General features: G+C 40.1%; 4 protein-coding genes across 4 annotated transcripts; 3 read left to right on the forward strand and 1 right to left on the reverse strand.

Moving 5' to 3' along the window:
- The first annotated feature begins 485 nt into the window (after positions 1 to 485).
- Positions 486 to 1,445, forward strand: LOC121933722 (olfactory receptor 4D1-like). The gene has a single exon (XM_042473709.1). The coding sequence runs from the start codon at positions 486 to 488 to the stop codon at positions 1,443 to 1,445; it is 960 nt and encodes a 319-aa protein (XP_042329643.1).
- Positions 1,446 to 7,562: 6,117 nt separating this feature from the next.
- Positions 7,563 to 8,498, forward strand: LOC121934498 (olfactory receptor 4D1-like). The gene has a single exon (XM_042475060.1). It carries the CDS (start codon positions 7,563 to 7,565, stop codon positions 8,496 to 8,498), a length of 936 nt encoding a protein of 311 aa, XP_042330994.1.
- Positions 8,499 to 15,007: 6,509 nt separating this feature from the next.
- Positions 15,008 to 15,946, forward strand: LOC121933723 (olfactory receptor 14A16-like). The gene has a single exon (XM_042473710.1). It carries the CDS (start codon positions 15,008 to 15,010, stop codon positions 15,944 to 15,946), a length of 939 nt encoding a protein of 312 aa, XP_042329644.1.
- Positions 15,947 to 20,178: 4,232 nt separating this feature from the next.
- On the reverse strand, positions 20,179 to 21,117 carry LOC121934511 (olfactory receptor 14I1-like). Its single transcript, XM_042475078.1, has one exon. It carries the CDS (start codon positions 21,094 to 21,096, stop codon positions 20,179 to 20,181), a length of 918 nt encoding a protein of 305 aa, XP_042331012.1. The 5' UTR covers positions 21,097 to 21,117.
- Between the last annotated feature and the right edge of the window lie 6,443 nt (positions 21,118 to 27,560).

Here is a 27,560-nt window from a genome sequence, read left to right on the forward strand (position 1 = left end):
AATCAGTGTACAATAAGTGTACTTATGTTATTAATCATCTGGGAGAGAAGAAGCTGTATTAGTATCTGTTGCTGAAATAAATGAAGATTTTTCAGCATTTTCAGTAGGAAATGGAATTTTCAATCTTGGTGGGAGCTTCACCCTGTGACACCTGGGACCTCCAACTTGGCATAGGAAAGAATACTGCCTGAAACTCTAGAGAACCATTGCTGCAAATTAGAACTGATAATACTGAGTGGGATACAGATGTACTCAGATGTTACCCTGATGACAGAGCAGAGTTTTCTTGGACTTATTTCAATTCGAAACTGCCTTCGTATGGTGCTCCACACCTCCTTCAATATGTCCAAGCTAGTTTCAGAAATAGCATCCAATATATAATATTTACTGGCATGAATGAATTGCTTGAAAAGAAATTTTACAACATGATTTTAATGCTCCCTAGATGTTCCTGGGGGAAACTTCTGCTCCAAGAGGATGCTGTAATGGAGAACAGAAGCTCTGCAGTGACAGAATTTATTCTCCTGGGCCTGTCTCAGAATCCCAGAATACAAACTTTCCTCTTCTTCCTTTTCCTTGCTATCTACAGTACAACCTGGCTTGGAAATCTCACCATTATTATTACAGTGATCACCACACCCAGTCTCCATACACCCATGTACTTTATGTTAGCTAATTTGGCCATAGTAGACATAAGTGAATCAACAGTCACATCACTCAAAATGTTATGGGACCTTCTCTCCCATACTCATACAATCACATACAATGGGTGCATTGCACAGATTTTTTTCTTACATTTAACAGGGGGTGCAGTGGTTTTCTTGCTGGTTGTGATGGTTATTGACAGATACATAGCGATCTACAAGCCACTGCAATACTTGGTGATCATGAATCCAAGGGTTTGTGTAGGTTTGGTATCAGGAGCATGGTTGGGCGGCTTTGCTCACTCCATTGTCCAGGTCGGAATTCTTATTCAGCTACCCTTCTGTGCATCCAATATTCTGGACCATTTCTACTGTGATGTCCCACAGCTCATTAAGTTGGCATGTTGTGATACACACATCATAGAAATCTTAATGGTTTGTAACAGTGGACTACTCCTGACATTAATCTTCTTCACTTTACTTGTGTCATACACTGTTATCTTGGTGAAAATTAGAAGACATGTTACAGAAGGGCAACATAAAGCTCTTTCCACTTGTGCTGCACAGATTTTAGTCATGAGTTTAAATTTTGTCCCAGGGATGTTTGTTTATGATCGGCCTTTCAAGGTCTTTCCAGAAGATAAGATTGCTTCAGTCCTCTATAGTGTTTTGACACCAATGCTGAATTCAATGAACTTCACTTTGCGCAATACAGAAATGAAAAACATTAGAAAATTCCTGAGAAAACTTCTGAATTACAGAAAAATGGAACTAACCATAATGCATTTATCAAACAGATAGCCATAATAATAGTAAGATAACTTGAAGTGGTTATTAGATATTTTTGAACTTTGCACTGATTTTGTGTGTGTGCCTTCAAGTTATTTCCTATGTATGGTGGTCCTAAGGTCACAAAGTTTTCTTGGCAAGATTTTTCAGAGTGAGGGTTACCATTGCCTTCCTTTGAGGCTAAGAGAGTGTGATATGCCAAAGGTGATCCAGTTGGTTTCCAGGAGCTAGTGGGGATCTGAACTCTGTTCTCCCAGAGTAATAGACCAACACTAAAACCATTATAACCACTGACTTGCCTTTAATTTATAGGATTAAAGCCCTGAATGTCTGTGTGAAGAACAATTATTCTTTAACCCAAGTTTGTTTCCTTACCAAAGAGATTTCTTCTGTTCATTGGATCTCTGTTGGCTGGTTGATCTTGGGAGGTCCATTGGCCTACTAGAAGAAAGATCCCCTTTAAAATCCAGTTGGTCAAAATATCCTAACCTTCCTATTATTTAGGAAACCATCTTTTCCCAAGGGTCTAACCTATGTATTACAACCATGTGTATAACAGAGATTTTCCCCATCAGCATTTTAGTTTCTGTATTATTTTAATTTAATCTTATATATAAAAAATAAGCACCAAAAATGGCCTCAATGTTATCCACAATATCTTTTCTACAATGCAATTCCTCAACTGGAATGTTCAGATATAAACAAATATTGCATTTATTGATATTCTTTAGAATCTGTGTGTTTCCATTTGTAGTATTGTGCGTCCTCACATGGTCCCTGAAGTATGGTGACTCTAAAGTGAAACTATCATGGGATTTTCTTGACAAGATTTATTGAGATGTTTGCCACTGTATTCATCTAAGGCTGAGAGAGCATGATTTGACCATAGTCATCCAGTTGGTTTCCATACTGAGTGGAAATTCAGACCTTGCTGTCCTGAAGTCCTAGTCCAATATTCAGATTATTACATTAATCTTGCCCTCAGTGTCTTTAGTAGGAAAGCATTGCATATCAAGCTAAAATATCATTACACAAATTGGCATGAATTTGGGATAGGAAGAGACCCTCAGAATTTTTACTAATATATTAAATATATAAATGCCAATTGCCCTAAAATGCATTTGTAGTTGTAGATTTCTTATAGCCTTTATATTTTGAATGCTTCAGTCCACATCCTAGATCTCCATTTCCCTAGAGCAAAATCCTTTGACACTTTCCAGACAAAACAATTCCCGGCCTGGCAACCAGGCACGACAAGGCATATAAATCTTTGTGTAGTACAATGGAGCCTTGCGTTATGTGCGTATCCGTTCCGCCCACCCCCCAGTAAGGCAAATACTGTGTAAGCTCAAGCCACATTCAATAGAATGGAGCTCGTGCTTGCGATGGTGTGGCACATGCGCACTATGCGTGCATGAGCCATTCAATGGGTTGCAGCGTGCCTTCCATGTAAACTGGAAGCCGTGCATGGAGCACCCTGATTATGGAGCAGGCACGCTGTATAATCTTTGTGTAGTGTCTAAAATTGTCAACCAGAAACAAAGCTAGATGGCAAACAGTTTGTGAAATTTCAATAATCTATTTTGTTATTTTACCTCTTTTTAAAAAAGAGGTGTGTTCTTTTGTTTTTTGTTTTGTTTTTGTTTTGTTTTTGCTACATTTGCCAGTATTTCAAAAATATTTTAGAAACAGCCATTGGCAAAACTGAAACAAAAGCCAGCATGGTATAGTGGTTTGACTAGAACTCTGGAAGATTAAATCCTTGTTTGGCCAAGGAAGCCATTTAGGCAACCTTGGGCAGCACACTCTCTCAGCATCAGAGAAAAGCAATGGCTAAACCCCCCTGAAATGATTTGAAGGCACACAGTATGGGGGGGGGGATGAATGCATACCCTAACTTTGTGAGAAGGGTTGTTTTGTTTGCTTGTTTTTACTGTTTACATTCGTATTGCATTTGTAACTTACTCTTAATAAAAGATTTTCAAAAATTGAATGATTAGGGATGTTATGCCAGAGTCAGAATTTGTCTGCCTGTGCACACATATGGCTAAATTATTAGGCAAGTCAAAAAATTGGGTGCCTTTATTTCTCCCTCTTTTTTACTTTTAAGTTATACATTTTGTTCCAAAAGAGTGTTCAGCACTCAGATTTATACCTACATATGGTCTGAATGATTCTTCCATTTCTGAAAGGGAATGAACAATGGCATCATCACATTAACAATAGCATCATCACCCATACCACTCTTGTTCCATGCAACATTCTGTAAGAGGGATAGAAATAATATTTGTTTGCATTCATTTGCATTTGTTTGTATTCAGTTTCTTTTAAAAAAAAGATTTCCCCAATAACTGGAAAACCCTTTCAAGAAGAACAGAGCAGTGACAAATTCCTTCACACTTTGGGAAGTTTTCCAAGATAACTCACTTGCACATAAATACATACAGGCCAAAACCTTGCATTAGACACTTAGCTACAGTGCCATGGCTACAATATGACTCTGGATCTGATTCCAAAAAGCCCACCTCAAAATTCATCCCTGCTAGGCAGTGTCCAGAAGTTCAACGCTTAGTATAGCTGCCTGAATGTTAAGTGAGTTTAAGGGGCATTTACAATTGTGGTAATGGCACCATGGTTGTAAATGTAAATAGGAAATAATTACAATATTATTACCTTGTAACTGACTAATAGGATGCTAACGATAGCTTTCTGTGAAAAAGGAAGGCGGTGCATAAAAATCACTTTTTAGCACAGAAAACCATGTGTATTTCTATGCAAAGTGCCTGAATTCTGATCAAAAACTGTGCAGAAATCATTGTGTTCTCCCACAGCAAAATGAAAGGTATACAAATTATTTGTTCTTGCATGTGACAGTGAAGATTTACATCACTATACAGTAAACCTTTCTTAAAACTTTAGTATTCTTTTTGTTTGGAATTTAATTGCAGTACTGAGCAGGATTCAGCATGGTCTAGTGGATTGAGTGTTGGACTATGACTCTGGAGAAAAGGGTTTGATTTCCCCACAGCCATGAAACCAATGGGGTGATCTTGGACAAATCTCATGCTCTCAGCCTCAGGGAAAGGCAAGGGCAAACCTCCTCTGGACAAATCTTGCTAAGGAAGCCCCATGATAGGTTTGCCTTTGGGCTGCAATGAGTCAGAAATGACTTGAAGGCACACAGCAACAACATTGATGAATAAAGACTGGATTCTTCAAAAACACTTAAATGAGTTTTATCAAAAGTTAGCAACCTCAGTTCCCCAAGTATATGGGAGTTGCATGGGTTTCTGCTCATGCACACTTACATTGTATAACAACACAATCACTCTTTGTAAGATTTAATTCCAGCTGGAGTTTATGTAAATGAAGTAGAATTCCAAAGAAGGTGTTGCAAAGTGTTCAGCATCAACTCAAGACAACTGGCATTGAATTCAGAACAGGTAAGGTCAAATGGGACTGGGGAAGATTTGATTATGAACTGATTTGATCATATTGCATAATTTGATTATATTCTATCGTTTTTGTAGGAATTCAAGAAGGTATCATACAATATATAGGGAGATGGTGTAATTGTGTCTCTCTGTATGCACATACTTGATTTATAAATGATGGGCACTAAACACAAAACTCAGGAACCCTGAGTCAAGATTAGAAAATCTGAAGATTTGCCCCCCGTACTGACTAGTATTTCAACTAAAAATGGCAATAACTATATGTTCATGTTTGTCAAAATATTTCCTGCACAGTAGCCCATTAGCAGAGAATTAGATCTGCTAAATTTCAACCAAACATTGCAGGTGCTTTTGTGCTCTATCTGTTATTGTCTCTTCTCTTTCCTGTCTTTAAAAAGTTAAACCTGTTTTGGTTATGTTTTGGGGCAGGATATGAATAAATTTGTTGGCTCAGGCTAAGATTCTGTAGGGAGGTTGATGGGGCATAACTCTGGCAGGATAATTCTGCTTGTGGCTAGGCCTGTTTAGCTGTTGCCAGCTGCAAAATGAAGCTGACCAATGTTGGAGTAAACCTTCATGGCCGATCAATGGCTGGGGGACTATCTGACTGTTGTTTGCAGCTAGGGCAGAAAAAGGTCCTAGTACTCTTCCAGACATCCAGTGAATGCACTAAACACCCAGGAGAATCATGGCTCTTTCTCTCTCCTAACTATAAAACTGCAACTAAATGGCGCCCTAGACCTTCTCATGTCTCTCAACTACCACTGGATTATACCAGTTATGCCTGTTTATGTCACCAGTAGGATTCCAGCCATAAATACCAATAAATAAGTCAGTAAGGTTTCAGATGACTGTCACCTTTTCAGGTAGTAAAACTGAGATGATTTTGCTGAATTCAAGGAAAGTTAGAAAGGGGGAAATTCACTGTTGAAACTCCGCTTTACTGTCATTTTCTGACAATTTTAAAGAAAACTCCAAGAGTAGGGATAATGTTTTGACACGCTAGTCAAGATTTGGTGTGTGTATGTTGGGGGGGGGGCTGCCCCTTTCTCATTAGCCAGAAAATTCATCCTGAAAGTTCAAACTATTACTATTTCTGGTGGCTCAGTGAGAATGCAGATAGCATGCTTCTTCTAACCCAGGCATATTGAACTGGAAAGATGCTTATCTGGGTAAAATTTCACTGTAGCATACAAAAGAGGTGAACAGACTTCAGGCTTGTAAGATGTACCTCATTTTACTTGGACCTCCACGATTAGAGATGGAAGATTTATTATTATTATTATTATTATTATTATTATTATTACTATTATTATTATTGAGCTTCAGCTCAATTTTGAAAAATCTGCATTTACAAATTTTTTCAAAATTCAGATGTAGAATAAAGGAAGATCAGAAATACACTGGCACCCAGTGCCATTCTTTTAAAACTGGATCAAATACAAGTAGCTAGATAGGTACCACTTCTCAGTGGAAAGGTAACAGCGTTTAGTACTGTCATGCTGGTCAGATGACCACCAGTGCAGTCCTTGGGCAATGCTGGCTCTTCAGCTTAGACACAGAGATGAGCACCATCCCCTACAGTCAGTTACAACTAGATATTCATGTCAAGAGACTACAGCCCAGTACAGACTGGTGCAAAGCACTGGCCTGGGGATGATTTTAGGGCTTGGGAGAGTGGCATGTCCACACGCTCCCAAACCCTACTGTGCTGTCCGGGCACCATTTTGGCACGCATGTGTTCACACTCATGTGCACAGTGATGACATCCCTCATGCACCATGTCCAAATGGTGTGGTGCACAAGGTCCGTCACCACGCTGCTCCAGGGCACTAATGTCAGCAACAGCGGACAAAGGAGCCACATTTTGCAGTTCCTTTTTCATGGCACATCATTGCCGCAATGTGCAGTCACCACAGCAATGATCCACGGGAGCGGTGTCTCACCCACCCTTTCTGCCCATCTGTATTGTCCCTAACTTTACGGGCTTGTAACACCCACATCAACTATGAGATGATTGATGATGATGATGATGATGATGAACATTATTACCTTTCTTATCAGTCTTGAATTAAATATAAAGGAAACCAGACTGCAATTGCAGCTCAGTAAGTGTAATAGAAGGAAAGTGTTAATAGCAATGAGATTTGCAAGGGGACTGATGAGTGAATGGGGATAATGGGTGGTTTGAGAAGATGATGTTAAAGGTGGACTGGATAATAACCCAAACTAATTCCTAATATGAGTGATGACAGCAGTGGGGATACAGAAGGGGAGAGTGAGGAGGCTAGTGGGACAGCAGGTCAGGGGAGACAAGAGGGGGAGTCTGCCACCTCCAGTAAACCACAATCAATGGAACCATATTGTGACTGGCTCCAGCTGATAAACCATGGAGGCCTGGTTTAAAAGGAAAAAGAAAAAGAAGAGTGCTACAAGAAAGAAACCTGCCAATCCAGCTCACTGTTATATGTTGCTTTTTATTGAGGGTAAAAAGTAAATGTTATTTTTTTTAATTTCAAATGGGGAGGGGGGAATCAAATAGGGAAAAAAGAATACTTCACAGGTTTATTGAAAATTATTCACTAGTATCATCAGTGAACAAAATAAAAAGAAGGGGAAATACAATGGATTGATTTGTAATTCATTGTTGTATTTTGATTTCAGTGTGTTAATAATGAAGCCAGAGAATTTTACCAGCACTGTGACCGAATTCATTTTCATCGGCCTTACAGCAAACCACCATCTACAATATGTCCTCTTTCTAGTGGTCCTCACAGTCTGTGTTACTACTTGGCTTGGCAATCTCACAATAATCACAACAGTGATCACTGATCACCAGCTTCGTGCCCCAATGTATTTCTTGCTGGGAAATCTGGCTTTCATAGACCTCAGTGAATCTTCAGTCACAGTGCCAAAGATGCTGTGGGACCTGGCTTCACAGCAGAAGGCTATTTCTTTTGGTGGGTGCATGACACAGTTGTTCTTCTTTCACTTCACTGGGGGTGCTGCAATTTTCCTTCTTATGGTGATGGCATTAGACCGGTATCTGGCTATCCATAAACCACTTCAGTATCCCACCATAATGAACCATGCTTTATGTGTAGGTTTGGTGATAGGAGTATGGCTGGGTGGGTTTGTCCATTCCATTGTCCAGGTAACTCTAATAATGAAACTGCCATTCTGTGGACCCAACATCTTGAACAACTATTACTGTGATGTTCCACAAGTGATCAAACTGGCCTGTACAGACACATTTGTTATAGAGATGCTAATGTTCTCTAATAGTGGGCTTCTCACTATCATTATTTTCATCATTCTCATTGCATCATATACAATCATTTTGGTCAAAATAAGAGTACATGTCACCAAAGGGAAGGTGAAAGCTCTCTCTACTTGTGGGGCCCAGATTACAGTAGTATGCATCCATTTTATACCCTGTATTTTAATCTATGCTCGACCATTCCAAGAATTTGTAGCAGACAAGGCTCTTTCTGCCCTCTATACAGTGATCACACCAATGTTAAATCCCCTTATTTACACACTGAGGAATAGTGAGATGAAGAATGCCATCAGGAGGGTTTATAAAAGATTTCTGTTGTCAGAAAGATAGGGAAACATTTTCTTTGTTCACTGTATTTGTAGATTGGCAGTACGTTGGCTTGTAACTATAATATCATAGATAGAAGGTTTCACCATAAGTCTAGACAGTCTTTGTCTGTGGGATTGCCACCTCTTCAGGTGGAGATTCAAAGAAATGTATGCAAAGCAAGTGAGTTCTTCCCAAACAATATAAAATTGATAACCCTGCCAATAAGTCTAGATGTCTATGTGTATTGGTTATAACCTACTAAGTTATAAATGTTCAGTGGGTTTATTCAAAGTCTGAAGTACAGTGGACCCTTGTTATCCGCTGGGGTTTGGTTCCAAGATCCCCCGTGTATAACAAAATCCGTGTATGCTCAAGTCCCATTAAATATAATGACATAGCAAAATGGTGTCCCTTATAAAAAATGGAAAATCAAGGTAAATTTATATTTTTGAAACATTTTCAAACCGTGTATGCTTAAATCCGTGTATAAAAAATCCGTGTATAAGAAGGGCCGACTGTATAACAAAGTAACTTCTGACAAGTTATGTTGCTTCATGAGATGAAGTAGGTTTTTCTCAAAATCTAGCTGAAGGTAGATATTTCTTTAATTTTTGTTTTTAATTTCAACTTGAGAAAGGCAAAGAGTTGGCCATCTAAATTAGAAATGTAATATCCTTTATCCATCAAAAATATCCTGCTTGGGACATGAAAGGAGTTGAGTGTCTGAAAAATCTGTCTTATGTTCCTATGGCATATTCTATGAGGTGTACCCCAATATTCATGCTTTGTGGGAAGAACTTTCTGTAAACAGCATTTGTTTTTTGCATTAAAATGTGTTATCTACAGAAATAACACTTTAGCACAAAAAACACAATTTCTAGAAACATACAGTACATGAATTTCTGTGCAAAAATTTCAGGTTTCTATAAAGTTTCACACAATTCATGCAAAAACTTCCAGTTTCCAGAAATTCAACTGTGTTTTGGGATTATTATTACTATTATTAACCTTTATTTATAAAGTGCTGTAAATTTACACAGCACTGTACATACAATCTTTTTAATTGGACAGTTCCCTGCCCTAAGGCTTACAATCTAAAAAAGACACAACACAAAAGGAGAAGGTGAAGGGGAGATGGACTGGAGGGAGGACATAGCAATACAGGAAATGATTGAATAAAACAGGCAACAAAAGAACATCAAATAGCAAGCGACAATTATGCAATGCCTGGGAATGCTTCTCTGAACAGGATGGTTTCAAATCTGTTTTGAAGCTGGTTAAAGAAGTGATGGCTCTTACTCCTGGGGGAAGAAGGTTCCAGGAGTGAGAGGCAGCAAGTGAAAAGGGGCGATTTCGAGATGGGGCAGAGGAAATCCAGGGCTGAGACAGCAGACCTTGACTACCAGAACGGAGAATGTATGGAAAATTGCTGAATTCTTTGCAAAATGTATTTTAGCACACACATGTGTGTATCTAGAAATAGTGTGTGTGTGTGTGTGTGCAAAAAACATATTTTCCACACAAAACACCAATGATTTCCATGCAAAGTACCCATGTGTATTTCTGCACAGAATAATATCTGAGATATTTTCAGATGTGTGAATAGTAGACAGGAACAACATAGAAAGATGTCTGGGGTTTTCCCTGTGCAGTAGGGAAAAATGTAGAAATTACTTGTCCCTGTGTGAGAGAAGAAAATAGGAGGATATTTTCATCATTATTTTCTCTTCTCTTCAAGATTGGAAGACACGCTGAACATGATTTGCTAGCCCTATCATTCTGAAACTTTGTGGGTTTGTTATTTAACACAACCTTTATGCCATCTTTCATTTTCTTGGTAATGATCCACAAGGAAGATGCAGTATGGGGGGGGGGCATCTTGCAAGTTATCAGTTTTGGTCTTGCACAAAAATATCCCTACTCATTCACCCAAAAATTGGCAGTCTTGATGCTCACAGAAAAGGCATCAAGATCTGAAAATTTCTTCCCATATCTTAGAATCATAGAATCAAAGAGTTCGAAGAGACCACAAGGGCCATCCAGTCCAACCCCCTGCCATGCAGGAACTCTCAGTCAAAGCATCCCCAACAGATGGCCATCCAGCCTCTGTTTAAAGACCTCCATCTTCAAGTATTCATTTTTTTTAAAAAGTAACTGACAGGTCCATTAAAAGCTCCATTGTTCTGCACTTTTGTTACTCCATTTAGAAAGAAAAGAATACAGTGTTCTGAAACATAGAAACCTTGTTGTCCTCCTTCTGACTGCTGCAAGAAATGAAATAGCTGCTGGTTGGAAGATGGATGATTTAACTTTGGAAAAATGGTGAGTGAGTATGGCACACAAGGCTACTTGAAAACCATTATTACACCATCAACTCTTAAAAAGAATAAAAAAATACATTCCTTTTATGAGAACTGATAAACTCTTATTGATTATATTACCCTGATCTTGCATTTGCTCTACCACCATTGGAACTGCTGACTTATGGATAGACTTTTTTACCCCAACCCCATCAAGAGAGTCTTCTTCAGTGAATGTTGTGTTCATACTAGTTGGAAATATACAATGCTACCTGGATAACTACCCTGATGGGATTGCCCTTTAAGTGTACCATATATGTATTTTTCTTTTCACTTGTATCAAAAGCCTGGTTGAACCTCTGTTATTGTGGTTGGTTTAATGTTGTTTGTGAAACTGAAATAAATAAAAGGTGAGATTTGTATTGTTTTGTTTTTAAAGACACATATGGCAAAGCCCCTTGTTCCTACCTCTTTGAATTCAGTAGGTGCAATTTCCTCCTAAATGTCTACTAAGTCTGCCAGTTTGATCTAATTTTGAGGATGAGTGCAAATGGTAATGACATATTGATCTTTCCAGTGATAGTCAAGGGGAAGCAGGAAATTTAAGAATTTCTGTAGCTCGACTGGAGTCTGGGACTCAAGTTAAATGCACTGGCTTTGAATCATCCTGAGCAGACATGGGTCATTTTCCAAAATAAGTACCTCTAATGAAAACTGTATTTTATATGATTAATAAAAATCTTTAATTATCATGATGGGAAGAATATTGTATATTTATATTAACACCATATTTAAATAAAGACAATAGCAATTCCCTTTGTTATGTCTGTATTGCCATTGAAACATCCTTGCATACTTTTAGTCATGCAGTTGAAATCACACTAGTACTGCAATCTTATATAATCGTACCTAATAGAACTAATGTGACATAATGGTTTGAACATTGGACTATGACTCTGGAGACCAGAGTTTGATTCCTCACTTGGCCATGAAACCCATTGGGTGACCTTGGGCAAGTTTCATGCACAGGGAAGCCATTGAAATCCACAAACACCTGTACAATTCCAACAGGAAAGAGGAAACCCTTAAAGTAAACAAGTTTGGCTTCCATTCCTGAAAAATAGCAAGATAAAGACTCAATAAATGCAAATGAGAAATCTCCCAGGGTCAGGGTTTTTCAGCAGACAATGAGCACTAATCAAGCCGACACTAATCCTCTTTTGCAGACCCTCCCACCCTGAGGCCTGCCATTAGCAACAGAACAATACACATGCAAATCACTCCTGCATTTCCAGGTCACACAATATGTACTGTATACCCAACTCCTTTCCAGGCAAGCATCCTCTGAAGATGCCAGCCACAGATGCTGGCAAAACATCAGGAAGAAACTCTTCTAGGACATGGCCACATAGCCCGAAAAACCCACAAAAATCTATGTTAAAAGTAAACCTTGTTTCATCCCATGGGAAATGCTGAACTCTCCTATGAATAATGTCAAAACTCTGTCTACAGTTGCAAACGCTTCATTTTCACCAGTTTTTGCATCACTAAGCTTACTAAAGCATAATTTACAATGTAGATAGGGGAAAAAACAAATTATTCATCTCAGAGACTAATGATTACCTTACTTGATATCAATTAGAAAATAGTTTCAGGACTCAATTTTAGCAGGAGCCATTGCCCATACCATCTGATAACTGATCACTATAATCATCTGGGACTAAAGTTTGAATCTTCAAGTTATGTGAAAAATAAACAAAAGGAAAGTTAGGTGCTGTGCCACATCTTTTAAAAATTGGATCTTTCATCATGGGATCTGTGACATTCTCCAAGGACTGATCCCCTGAAACAACAGAGTAAATTGAGATGATGCAAGCTCTTCCTTCTCTGTCTCTTCATAGCACACATAATCTCTCATCAATGACACACAATGAAGCTGATGTTCTTGTCTTCCAGGCTCAAGGAAAATCCTCCGGAAAGATGATGAAACATGTTCATTCAGGATATTTATTCTAAGAAGACAGTACAATAGTAGATAGAAGTGTAGGATCAATGGAAAGATTAGAATTGTATTGTAGAAGAAGAGAGTTTTTATTTTTCCAAGGAGTGATTTCCCATAGCACCACAGAGAACAGAGCATGTAATCTCTTCCTCCTCTGTCTCCTCAAAGAAGATCAAACTGAAGTTCATTGTCACTCTAATCTTTCAAGCAAAACACAGAGGCAAGTAGAATTATCCTCAGTAAAGAAGTAGCCTGTTTGCTTAGCATTTCCATTCTAAAATGACTAATGGTTTGAGTACAACTTCAAAATCAGTAGAAAGATCATAATTATATCATCAAAGGAAAGAGTTTTTTTCCTTCGTTATTTCTGATTTTAAGGTAAAGGAATGTAACAGGTGAATGTTTCAGAGTGATACAGGACAACTTTGAAATATAATACAGGAAAACTGACACTGTATGATTGATGATTTCCCTTATCTTTCAATATCCCTGGGTCAAAGACCAAGAATGCTGTGATTTTCATATACTGTTATGGAATTCTTATTAGAAAAAAGTCATACCATAACTCATAATTGCAAAGTAGCCTCTCCAACAAAGTGTTGTTTGTTCGTTTGCTTGCTTGTTTTTTATAGCTAATGAAAAGGTTTAAATGGCATCTGATTTCTGTTTTCACAGATGAACTGTAGCAAGGATCTGACTGGTTATCTAATATTGTTCTTACGGCATGAACGTGAAGATTCTCTCAAATGATTATGTTCTTTCACACACACATGCCATTTTTATGGTGTCCTTTGCCTCCAGTACGATTGATGGCAAAGAACAGATTCTAATTAAACTAAATGCAGGATGAGAGGGCTTTGTTAACTGTAGTGCACACTGATATTTTTTTCTTGCATTTTTTCAAACAATGACACTTGTTTTCCAGGTTAAATGTACTGTACATATGCATATCAGAAGTATTAACCTGTTTATAAAACCACTTTCAACTCCCTCAAAAACTATAATCTTTGAACCAAAAAATCATAGAATTGGAAGAGACCACAAGGGCCATGTAGGAGATCACAAAAAAAGCATCCCATCCAGCCTCTGTTTAAAGATCTCCAAAGACCTTTGTTTAGGCTTGTTTAATGTCTGCTCCTCCACACAACTCATATCTTGCTTGGCATCCTGTGTGACAAAGTGTGGATTTCTGCATAAATATATAGATTTCAAAAAGTAAAAAGTTTATGTGATGTACTCCCTCCATCTTTGACAAGGGTTAACTGTGTCAGTTGAGGGCATGCTAGTAGATATCTACCACTAAAATCACCAATAATATGGCAATGTTCTATACAATTCTCATTTTGGATTCTTAATTCGGGTAGTTTTGTGGATTGTACCAGTATTCAAAAGTAGCTAATACAAAGTGGCTGACTATATGACAAGGAGGAGCTGTGCAAAAAAGCATCTTTCCTAATAAACTTTCTATTCACAACTGCATTTGTAAACTGGGATGTTATATTCCAGAAAGAAGGTAAGGCTCAATCAAGATCCTTTATGCCATAACAGTGAACTCTATGTTCCTATGGGGATGTTGTTCAGATGAATTTCCTTTCACTAAGACTAGCAAGTAATAATATATATTTTTAAAATCTACAAATTATGAACTGTTCAAGGGATTAGCCTTGGAGTTTAGTTTCTGAACTGGGGCGTAGAACAGGAAGAGGGATGAAAAAGTAAAGAAACACACATTATGATGAAAGTTACCTAATACTAATATTAATATTAACAACAACAATATTTTATCTGTGAGCCACTTTGGGTCTTTTTCTGGGAGAAAGGTGGCATGTAAATGTAATAAATAAATAAATTGATGATGATTTTATTTTTATTCACATAAAAATATACAAATGATGATAATGATGATCCAAAACACACTGCAGAAATAATCCAGTCTGACACTGCTTTAACTGCCCTAGTTTAGTGCGAGGGAATCCTGGGGATTGTACTTCGTTGTAGCACCAGAGCTCTATGACAGGGAAGACTAAATATCTCACAAAACTACAGTCCCCAGAATTCCCTAGCTTTGAGCCAGGGCAGTTAAAGCAGTGTGAATAATGATAATTCAATATGTAGTTCAGCAATAGGTGAATATTTTCAACATCGCAAAACAATTGTTTATCTTTGCTATTATTTTCTTCACTAATTGTCTATCATTAATACTTTTCAGCAGAAAGACTGAGGAGCATATGAGTCCGAACACATCTTCTGTGACAGAATTCCTTCTCATGGGATTTTCTGATGAACATAGCATGCAAGTTTTGCATTTTGTGATGTTTCTTTTTATTTACTTAATAGCCATAATGGGAAATCTGATCATCATCATAGCCGTGGCTCTCAACAACAATCTTCATACTCCAATGTATTTCTTCTTGGTCAACTTGTCACTCTCAGACATCTGCTTCATCTCAACCACTGTCCCAAAATCCATAGCTATTTCTGGGACAAACAATGGGCTGATTTCTTTTGCTGGTTGTGTGGCCCAGGTTTTCTTAGTTATCATCTTTACAGGTTCAGAGCTCACCTTACTTACAGTTATGGCTTATGACCGATATGTAGCTATCTGCCACCCCTTGCAGTATAGCCTAATCATGAACAGGGATGCATGCATCCGAATGACAGCAGCTTCCTGGATTAGCAACTTGGTCCATGCAGCATTACAAACTAGTATGACTTTCAAGTTAAATTTCTGTGATTCCAATGTTATTCAGCAATACTTCTGTGATGTCCCCCAATTACAAAAGATTTCTTGCAGTGACACCAGAGTTAATCAAGTTTTGATTTTTGCCCTTGGTATGATTTTAGACTCGTTTATTGCTGGATTCATCTTTGTTTCCTATGGCTACATCTTCTCTGCTGTGCTGAAGATTCAGTCAGTTCAAGGCAGGCACAAAGCTTTCTCAACCTGCACTCCCCACTTGACAGTATTTTCTTTATTTATGGTCACTGCTGTGTTTTCCTACATGAGGCCTAAATCACTTTCCTCTCCCACAGTGGACCTTGTTTCAGCTGTTTTGTATACAGTCTTGCCTCCAGTTTTGAATCCCATCATTTATAGTCTAAGGAACAAAGACATTCAAGCAGCTGTATGGAAAATTCCAAAGCAACTAAAAAATCTCCTAACATGATTGCTGCAACTCTGTTGTTGTTGTTGTTGTTGTTGTTGTTGTTGTTATCTTCTGGTAACATTTTGAATGTAGATATATAGGTACCACTTCAGTGAAAAGGTAAACAGCATTCTGTGCAGTCATGACCCACAGAGTAGTCTCTGACAATGCTGGCTCTTCAGCTTAGTAATGGAGATGAGCAAATTTTAGGGTGTCACCACTGGAAATTGTTCCCAAGAAGACTCCTGGGGAATTTAGGTTAATATACCATTTGTCCTTTCCTCACAGAGGATCGGTTAATGATGTGATACCCCAGGAGCTCTGCACGGTGTAATATACATCTTTTGATTCTCCTTTGGCCATAGTGTGCAGCAGGGGTGCAGCCGCTGAACTTGCCAAATGTCAGTGTTAAGTCAGCATTTCAGTTGCTGCCTGTTCATCCCTATGATTTTAAGTGCTGGGGTTTTCTTCTGAAGGTAAATTCTACATGGACCGAAAACTTCCAATGGGTTGCTCTGTTTCCTGCTTGGCTTTCAAAACTTTTAGCACCTTTTTGGAATGGGCTATTAAACTTCAGTCTGGGCTGCAGAGTGTGGTCCATTACCTGGACAATTTTCTTTCGGCTGGGCGGGGATGGAGCAGTGTGCTTTTCTCATGCAGCAATTTGCCTTGCTTACTGACAATCAGGAGTTCCATTAGCTCATGAGAAGATGGAGGGCCCAGTCATTTGTCTCAAATTCTTGGGGATAGAAATTGACATGATTCAGCAGTGTTCCAGGCTGCCAATGGACAACCTGACCCAAATTAAGGATCACGTAGTGGTATTTCTGCAGGCCCGGAAAGCCACCCTTAACGAAATCCAACAGCTCATTGGCCATCTTAACTTTGCATACAGAGTGTTGGCCCCAGGGGGGCCCTTTTTGAGGTGCCTCTATATGGCTACAGTGGGGATAAAAATCCCCACCATAGGATAAGAATTACAGCAGACATCAAAGAGGATTTGTGGGTCTGGGTGACTTTTTTGGATTCCTTTAATGGTGTTTCCTTCTGGTGCAAGACCTTGTGCTTTCAGGGGGCTTTACAAGTGAGTTCTGATGCAATGGGTTCCTTAGGTTTTGGGCTCTATTTTAATGGACAACGGTGTGCATGAACATGGCTGAAATTTTGGAAATATTAAGGAGTGACCACCAATTTAATCTTTTTTGGAATTTTTTCCCCATTGTTGTGGCAGTACACATCTGGGCAGAACAGTTTTCTAACTCTTCTGTCCATTTTTGGTGTGACAATGGTTCAATGGTACAGGTAATTAACCATGTGACTTTCAGGTAATCTTGCAACCACAACATGATTTACTGGGAAGCACATCAAGCTGAATTTTTCAAATTCAGCATTTCCGGCGAAGCAGAATCATGAGGCTGAGCCCTGATCAGGGATGGCTTAGCACTAGGAGATAGCATGGGGTCACATTGAGAACAGTATGGCATGCCGTGCTGGCCAATTGGCCGTAATAAAGTTATTATTATTATTATTATTGTATGGCATGCAATAAAATGCATTTTCACTCATCTCTCAGTTTGGGATTGCACTCTGGACTCAACTCTGAGCTTGGATGCCCAGGTTTCAGCAGTGCCAAGGAATACATTGGCTGAGCTAAACTTTATGCACCAGCTATGCCGGTTCCTTGAGAAATCAGATCTGGCTAGGGTGATACATGCCTTGATTATGTCCCATTTGGACTACTGTAACAGACGCTTCATGGGGCTCCCTTTGGAAGCTGTTTGGAAACTTCAGTGGGTTCAAAGCACTATGGGTAGAATGCTGAACAGGGCCAGTATTAGGGAGCATATAATTCTTTTGTTGAAACAGCTTCAGTGGCTACCAGTTCATTTCTGGACACAATTCAAAGTGCTGCTCATGGCATATAAAGCCTTATACAGCTTAGGCCCAGACTATTTGGAGAGACCAAGATCCTAAACAGACCAGCGATAAACACCGGTATCGGGGCAGAGTGGGAGCATGGCAACCATGACTCCAACCTCATGCTAGTGTGATGCCATGTGCCCTACCGCAAAGTGGGAAGCATCACGGCATTCCCTTGGTGTAGCATGTACAGGCACTGCACCAAAGGAGCACCGAAAAACCACAGCGCCAGCAGCTATGGTGCCCTTTCTGCAGTGCAAAAACAAGCTGCTTCTTGCAGCTTCTTTTTGTGTCACGGACCTGCCAGGTTGGGGGCATGGTGTGCATTTGCTGCATCCCCGATCTGGCAGGAAAGGGGGCAGCGTCCCACCTCCCCTTAGGGGCTGTCAGGAAAGCCTTCTCAGTGGCAGCTCCTATCTGCTGAAATGCCCTTCCATGGGAGTCTTAGCTGCCCCCCTCCCTGCTTTCCTTTCATCAGCAAGAAAAAATGGTTTTATTCAGGCATGCTTTTAAAACATAATCATGGGATAGCTTTTACATGGGATGTTTGTAATATGGAGTAAATATTATAATTTTAATGTATGTAATTTTATACTGTTTTTATTTGATGTATTTAATTGTTTTTAAAACTTCTATTTTAAAATCTTTTTAAATGGTTTTATTTGTGAGCTACCTTCGGTCGTTTTCTGGGAGAAACACAACATAAAAATGAAATGAAATAAAATAAACAAGAAGGAGATGGAAGAGGGAGAGAAGAGCAGAATCACATCCATTCACACCACATGACTACTTGAGAAGTGGAATTGTAGTGGAAAGGCAATAATGAAATAAAAACAAGACTGAGAACCTATTGATAGGTTTTGTTCTTTAATGAAAAGATGCACTGTAGTAACAAATGAAATGCAAGGCAGCATTAGGACAGGAAGAACATTTGTGATATGTACTGACCAAAGACTTATATTGTAAAGGGATATACTAGCAGAGAGATGTATAAGGATGCAATGGTTTAGTGGTTAAGATATCAGTTCTGATGACTGTAAAATTGGGAGGTTGAAGTTGAAAGTCAAAGCATTACAGAATGGAGTGAGCTCCCGTCACTAGTCCCAGCTTCTGCCAACCTAGTCATTTGAAAGCATGAAAATGTAAGTAGATAAATAGGCACCACTTCAGTTGGCAACAACATTCGATACAGTCATGCTGGCCACATGACCACTGGAGTAAACTTCAGACAATGCTGGCTTTTTGGCTTCGTAACAGAGATGAGCACCACCCCGTACAGTCAGTTACAATTATACATTCATGTCAAGGGAAAACTTTTTTACTTTTACTGACCAAAGACACTTTTATCCTATTAAAATTCCACTTTTATAGCCATGTGTAATAAAGTCCTAAATGGGAAAAACAAGTTTGTAGCAAAAGCTTTTGTAGCCTTAGATGAAAGAAGATGAATCTATGAAGGATTATACTACAAACTTATTTCACTCAGATATAATTAAATTTTCATCACAGAATGTGATTTGGCAAGAACCAATGGCATGTGATTAGGTAACATAGTCACAGCTGTCATTCTGATGAACAATAACAACAACAAAATGATTGCAGTTTGATACTGTGTGCTAGGAGGACTATTACTGCCACCACCATAAAAATTAAGTGGCAGGAGACAAGCAGATGGAATACAAGAAGGTGATAAGCCGGGTTTTACCTTCCCCTTACTTCATAATGTGGGTTTATGGGTGTTTTCCATGCATTTGAAAGTTGTACATTTTACTGTGCACATTTTGGGATGCAATAACAGATTCAATATAATCTGCCATTGTAAAAACCTTAAGTATGCCACCTTACCTTCCAAAGCATTTTGAAAGGTACTTTGGGCTATACATACTTAGTTCACTTCAGGCAATGTATCATATTATTATGCACTTTTGACTATAAACATCCTCAGTCTCTTTAAACATGATTAGTCCTACATTATCCAGGCATATTCTTTCTGAGTTTAATCAACATATAAGGGGAAAGAGTAAGAGTGAGTAGAGTTACTGTACCCATCCAGCATACTCTGCAATTTAGAAGGAATATATCTGAGGCACTGGGCAATCTCAGCATTTGCAGGCTCCCTGCAATGTTTGTAACCTGGGATAACTGACATTTTACATTTGCATTTCCCACATAAGTGGGAAAGAGATAAGAGGGCAAAAAATCTTATATTTTTCTGCTTGCTTTCCCTGCATGTATTTAAATGCAGAAAGTGTATTCACAGGATAGAACTAGTGTTACAATGAAAAACATACAAATTCATTTACATACTCATGATAAAATACATTCTTATATAGCTATTTCAGACCTAAAAGCTTTGTCATGGCAGCCTTAATCTCCTTATTCCTCATGCTGTAAACCACTGGATTCATCATAGGTGGAATCACAGAATATATGACACCGAACACCATATTCATATTTGAAGAGATGTGAGGTATGGGTCTCAAATAAACAAATGTTCCAGTGAACAGGAGCATGGAGAAAACAATGAGATGGGGAAGGCATGTAGAAAAAGCTTTCCATCTTCCTTGTGATGAGGGCATTTTCAGTACGGTAGTGAAAATCTTTACATAAGTTATAACTATAAAGATAAAGCAGCCAAATGCTGCCATAATACTTAAAACAAGAAATATATTTTCAAGTAGTGATAAATTAGAGCAGGAGATCTTCAGCAGCTTTGGGAGCTCACAAAAATACTGCTCAATATTATTGGAACAGAATGTCATGGCAAAGGTGGTACTAGTGTGCAAAACAGCATAGAGAAAACCACTTAGCCATGCACTGGCTGCCATCTCAATGCAGGCTCCTTTGTTCATAATTGTCTCATATCGTAGTGGATTGCAGATGGCAACATACCGGTCATGTGCCATGATGGTGAGAAGAGTATAATCTGATGCTGCAAAAAGGAGAAAGAAATAAACTTGAGAAACACATCCAAAATAAGAAATCAACCTACTACCCATGAGGGAATTTGCCATGGATTTGGGTATGGTGACAGAAACTGTTCCAAGATCTGTCAGGGCTAAGTTCATCAGGAAGAAGTACATAGGAGTGTGAAGCCGATGGTCAAGAGCTACAGCAGAGATGATGAGGAGATTTCCTGCTACTGCAGCCAAATAAAAAACCAGAAACACAATGAATTGTGCAATCTGTATTTCTCGAACATCAGAGAACTCTAGGAGCTGAAACTCTGTTACAGTAGTTTGGTTGAACATTTTTTCATTCCTCACTTTAAATTGCAGAGGATTCTGTGAAAGGAAGGAGAAAGAAAATGGAAAGTGATTTTTAAAAGTTGCTACATTGTCAAAAGAAGAGTTACCTTAATTCTAACTCACTGTTTACTGATGTGAGGTGAGCAAGAATCAACTACTCTCAGGGTCAAGCAATATGGTTCTATTAAGTGCATCATGTAATACTCCTTTTCTTAACTTGAAAGGGAACACATGAAGACAATCTGAATTGAAACCACTTAATAAAAAGGGAGGGTGCCCTTTCTGCAGTGCAAAAACAAGCTGCTTCTGAAATTTCTCCTGAAAAGCAATTAAAGAAAAACAAAATTCTCAGAAACAGAGGGTAGTTGGGGAGGAAACACACTGTAGAGGGAAGAATCATATCCTACTCTGTATATGGTGGTCTAAGTGAGAATCAGAATTGCACACACTTTCTTTAGAGCAGAAGCAGGATACTTTTGACTGTGTAGATGGTGAACTGTCACTCCCATGAGCCCTAGCCATTACAGTCAATGGGAACTACAATCAAACAAAATCTAGGAGATCCACAAATTGTCCACATTTGCTTTGGAATAAGAAGAAAAAAAACAAGAAAAGAATGGCATAATAGGTAATTAACATAACATGTAGTCTGAGCTTAAGGTAAAATGGATTAGAATTCATTTTCTTTTCTTTTCTTTTTTTTAAAAAAGGGACCCCCCCCCCCAAATAATAATAATAATTAAAAAAACAATTGGCTTGCTCACTTACTCAGTATAAGTACCTTTATGGAAGCAGTGTGGAAACATTGGCAGCTGGACAGCAATGAGGGCAGCTCTTCCCCCAACCCAAGTGACTGCTAGCTGACCAGAAGGTCCATAACAGGAGTCCTTCATGACAATGCCCACCTGATAGCTGCCACCTTTGCAAATATCTGCATAAGTCTATGGTGGGTCTTTAGACTCTTCCACTATTAAACTGAACTTCAGGCAACTTTAATGTTTCTACATTTACTTCTCTCAGCGATGTAAACAATTGGATTTTTGTTCTGTCTGATACTATCTGTTTACTATATATACTGGAGTGTAACACAACACTACCATTTCAAAAACAACTAAGATTAAAGCTTATAAAGTTTGAGAGGGTTTCTTTTTCATAAATGCTAAGCATCATTTTGATTTTTTCCTTCCCTTTTTATGTCCTTTCACCATTATAGCGTTGTTGATATATGCTGCTGAGAGGATGGTGAACAAACGGATTTGGATGCTCAATGAAATTGATGGTGATTATGATGGTAATAATAGAAAACTGTCCAAGAGGTTTTTATTCTTAACCTTGCAGCTACCACCACTTTTATTTTCCTCACAAACATCTTTCATTGATTTTCCCAATATATTTGTGTTGGGAATATACTACATACAACATCACAGTGGTTCTTAAAAACAAGTGTGACCATATAGAAGATGAGGAATAGGATTGAGGATGCTAGATTTTGCCTTCTGTAACACTCTTGAGGATATTTAAGCTAACATTTTGATCTGAATTCATAACTTAGTTGCCTAACCATGACATTATTCTGTTCCTATCCTTCCACAAATGAAGAGAGGATGAAGAATAAAGAAAAGAATCAATGAATGGGATAGCATAGAGAAAAAGAAGTACTTCTAAAAAGTGAAAAAGAAATATTAATAGTTAAATAAATGGCCTACCTTTTTAGTTTTCACTCTTTCCACTTGAAACTAGATTACTTCATCCACTAAAAAAGACTCTGCAGCAAACTCTGTAGCCACAATTTTGACTCTCCTTCTTCTTGTAAGTCCATTCAAAGTGTGTTGCTGATGAAATTTGAAAATGTTTACAAGTGAAGGAGAATGGTTAATGTCTCCTAGGGTTTGTGGAGTTTTATTCTCAAGAGTTCACCAGAGCTGCTCAGAAGAGACAAAGGTGAACTTCTGAATTCTGAACTTCTGCTCCATCTTCACTGAAAAGCCTGATACGTAAATGAGGTGAACTAATACAATAAAATGTATGACACGGCACTGTTTGCTGCATCAGTTTGGTTTAAGAAGTTTAGCACACAGCTAAATAATCCGGCTTACCTTGCCCGGTTTGAATCCTCTTCCAGGATGCAGCCAGATATTATCATTTGCATTTTGCCAGCGTTGCTGCCTCCCACCTAAAACCCACCAAAATACCAGCTAGAATCTAAACCCAGCCGACCAACTTACAAATAAGCCAGCTAAGCGCGGCTGGGAGCCCAAGTTTTAGGCAGATTTTAGGCAGAAGACATCATTAGTGGCAAAATGCATGAGATAATATCTGGCTGCATCCTGGAAGAGGATTCAAACCGGGTAAAGTAAGCCGAATTATTTAGCGGTGCACTAAACTCCTAAAACACATTCCTTCATATTTCCCCTATTATTGTAGACATTTTCTGCTAGGGCAGAGGCTTATCTGTGGATTTCTGTACCTATTATGACCATACAAACACAGACATGGAATTTAGGTCCAAGCTATGACTTTAATCCTGCTGGGACATCCCAGCCAACTGACAGTTGAGAGAGACTGTCAGAGAGGAGCAAAGCAATCTCCCTGCAGATGCTCATTCTGTGGATGATGGATGTGGCCAGGATGGTCTTGCCTTTGTAACCCCATTCATTCTAGGAGGTAGAAACTGCAGCCACCCAGTGTGCCTTAATTGTCTGATAGATCAGAACAAGCACTTGATTCACTATACTTGCTCTGCAAATATTTGGTAATACAGTGTGCCCGCGTCATACACTGCTTTCAGCATATGTTGAAAGCAGCACTCAAGAAATCTATGCTGCACCCTGGAAGTAGTAATGGGATGCGTGTCCATGGCATGCATGCTGCACTGCACCGTGAGCAGGTAAAAGCCACAAACCACCACCGGACTCTGCTGCTCAGCTGGGAGGGGGCTGTGCCTGTAAGAGAGGCATTTCTTAAGGCCTGCTTGCAGGTAAAAGCCACAACCCACCACCGGACTCTGCTGCTTAGCTGGGAGGGGGCTGTGCCTGTGAGAGAGGCATTTCTTAAGGTCTGCTTGCAGGTAAAAGCCTCAGACCACCACTGGACTCTGCTGCTCACCGGTCCCCCTCACTCTGACCCCAGGATTTGGCTTGAGTGCCTCCGCAACTGCACAGTGTCAGAGGGGCACTGGAACAACAGCAGTGCAACCATGTAGGGTTGCTTGTGGATTATAGAGGATTTATTAGATATTGCAGGGGGTTACATTGATAGAGGGCAAGTATAGGACAGTGGGAGGAATGACCCTATTATAGATTCTCCACCTTCTAACTGTGTTGCTGTTGAGGATGGAGGTAAAAGATTGTGATGGTGGTTTTGATGGGGTGGTGGGGTGTCGTGATAATTTGGCTTCTGTTCCTGGAGCTCCAATTGAGATAGTGTGGGGCATGGGGAGATATAGCCGTAGGAGGGTGGAATTACAATATAAGTGAAGGCATGATCGCTGTTTAATACCTATCCTGCCTTCCATCCACCCTGCTAACCCAAAAGAACCGAGGGTCAGTCCAACCATACCACAGACTGTCTCTGCTCCTATGCAATGCCAGGTCAATTAAGAATAAAGCCCACATAATACAAGATCTGGTAGAGGAAAAACCTGACCTGGCTTGCATTACAGAGACCTGGCTGGGGGCCGAGAGTAACGCAGTGGGCACAGGCTCTCCCAGCTGGGTATACCATTAAGGAGCAGACCAGAACATGTGGGTGGGGGGAGGGGTTGCCATAGTCCATAAAAATATTCTTACCTTGACAAGGAAACCCATCCGGAAAACTGACTTCATTGAGTGTATTTACCTGATCCTGAAGGCTAGGGATAATCTGGGGATCCTGTCGGTCTACCGTCCACACCATGGTCTAACAGACTCCCTAGCCGAGCTGTCACAGCTGGTCTCGGAACTGGTGCTGGAGTCTCCCAGACTTCTTTTCCTGGGGGACCTCAACATCCCTTCAAGGCCGGCTCACACGATCTTATAGGTGCAGCTCGGGAGTTCATGGCTTCCATGATGGCCATGGGCCTATCCCAATTAATCTCGCCTCCGACGCATTGCGCAGGTAATATGCTCGGTGTGGTCTTTAGTACGGATTGGGAAAATCCGTGGGCAGAGGTTCTTGGCACGTCTGCTGTGTCAAAGACGGACCATTTCCTAGTCGATGTACGACTTAAGGCAACTACCCAAGTTCTCTCCAGGGGTGGAGGACCTATTAGAATGGTCCACCCTCGAAGGCTGATGGAAACCAAAAGGTTCCAAGAAGCCCTAGAAGGGGTTTATGGTTGGAACTGACGGCGACTCTGTTGATGCCCTGACCAACATCTGGGATAATGATCTCTCCAGGGCTATACACAGTATCGCTCCCAAGCGTCGTTTCCAGTCCGCTTCTAATAAGAAAGCCTGGTATACGGAAGATCTTCGGGAAATGAAGGGGGCCGCACAATTACTAGAGTGCTGCTGGCGGAGACACCAGCATTTATCCGACAAAACACTCCATCAGACCTTTTTGAAGTCCTATGGAGTGGCAATAGGTGCAGCAAAGAATTCTCTCTATGCTGTACGTATTGCGTCTGCAGAGTCACATCCAGCAGGTGTTCAGGGTGGTGAGGGATCTGACTCAGCATCCACCCACCCTGAACCCTATTTTAGAACCAACTAAGGCCTGCTGTGATGATTTTAACAACTTTTTTGCAGATAAAACCTCTCGGATAAGGGCTGTTCTTGACACCGGCATTATAGCAGAAACAATAGGAGAGGCATCCAGAGCTTCCGTGGACTCCATTAAACTGGATCACTTTGAGTTTGTACATATCGATGAAGTGGACAAGCTTCTTGGAAGTGTTAAGAAGATGACATGCTCTCTCGATCCCTGTCCCTCTTGGTTGACCACCCAGGGTGGTGATACAGTAACATCATTACGACAACTTATAATTAATGCATCTTTCAGGGAGGGTAAATTTTCATCTAATTTGAAACTAGCAATAGTTAAACCTCTTCTTAAGAAACCCTCCCTGGACCCCCTGGGGAGAAATAATTATAGACCAGTCTCCCTGTTGCCATTCTTGGGCAAAGTGATCGAGAGAGCGGTTGCCTTCCAACTCCAAGCAGTTTTGGATGAAACTGATTATCTGGACCCATTTCAAACCGGCTTCAGAGCGGGATATGGAGTTGAGTCTGCCATGATCGCCTTAGTCGATGATCTCCGTCTGGGCATCAACCGGGGAAGTGTGACCTTGTTGGTGCTCTTGGACATCTCAGCGGTTTTCGATACCATTGACCACTGTATCCTTCTAGAACCCCTGAGGGAATTACGTATCAGGGGCACTGTGCTTCAGTGGTTCCCATCCTATCTCTCGGGCAGATTCCAGATGGTGCAGTTGGGGGACATTTGCTCCTCCAAGAGGGAGCTGACATCAGGCGTCCCTCAGGGAGCTATTTTGCCCCCCACTTTGTTTAACATTTACATGAAACTGCTGGGAGAGATCCTCCGGAGACTCGGGGAGTGCTGTTATCAGTACGCTGATGACACCCAAATATGCTTCTCTGTGTCTCCGACTGATGCAGTGACTAAGGATGCAGTCTCTCCTTTGAATGCCTGCCTGGAGTCGGTAATGGGCTGGATGAGGGAAAACAAACTCAGACTGAATCCAGAGAAAATGGAAGTACTTGTGATAGGTTCTCCAGGTCCAGCGAAGGAAATTTATCAACCTGTCCTGGATGGGCTCACACTTCCCCTAAAGGACGAAGTTTGCAGTTTAGGACTACTTCTGGACTCATCCCTGCAGTTGACATCTCAAGTAGATGCGACAGCCAGAAGTGCTTGCTATCAACTTCGGTTGATACGCCAACTGCGTTCCTACCTGGGCTAAGGGGACCTTGAAACAGTGGTACATGCTCTGGTAACCTGTCGTCTAGATTTCTGTAATGCGCTTTACATGGGGCTACCCTTGTACCAAGTCCGGAAGCTTCAGTTTTTACAAAATATGGCAGCCCAAATTGGTCACCGGTGCATCTAAGTTTGACCATATAAAACCTAAATTGAAAGATCTTCACTGGCTGCCCATTCGCTTCCAGGCACAATACTAGGTGTTGGTTATCACCTATAAAGCCCTACATGGCTTGGGCCCAAGTTACTTGAGGGACCGCATCTCCCCATATGAGCCGCCCCGCACACTTAGAACATCTGGTAAGAATTTATTGGAAATACCATCTTCCAAATATGTTTCTTCATCTCAAAAGGCCTTTACAATAATGGCCCTGAGGTTGTGGAATAATCTTCCTGACAAGCTCCATTTCATGACCCCCTTGGCAACATTTAAAAAGAGATTTAAAACTGTGTTCTTTCGCCAAGCTCCCCCCTCCCGAGTGGTGATAACCAATCTGCCTGTCTGACAACGATATTCTGCCCTTGCCCCTGGATGTCTGATGGTTTGA

The sequence above is a fragment of the Sceloporus undulatus genome, chromosome 6 (assembly GCF_019175285.1).
Source record: "Sceloporus undulatus isolate JIND9_A2432 ecotype Alabama chromosome 6, SceUnd_v1.1, whole genome shotgun sequence".
NCBI classification, from domain to species: Eukaryota; Metazoa; Chordata; class Lepidosauria; order Squamata; family Phrynosomatidae; genus Sceloporus; species Sceloporus undulatus.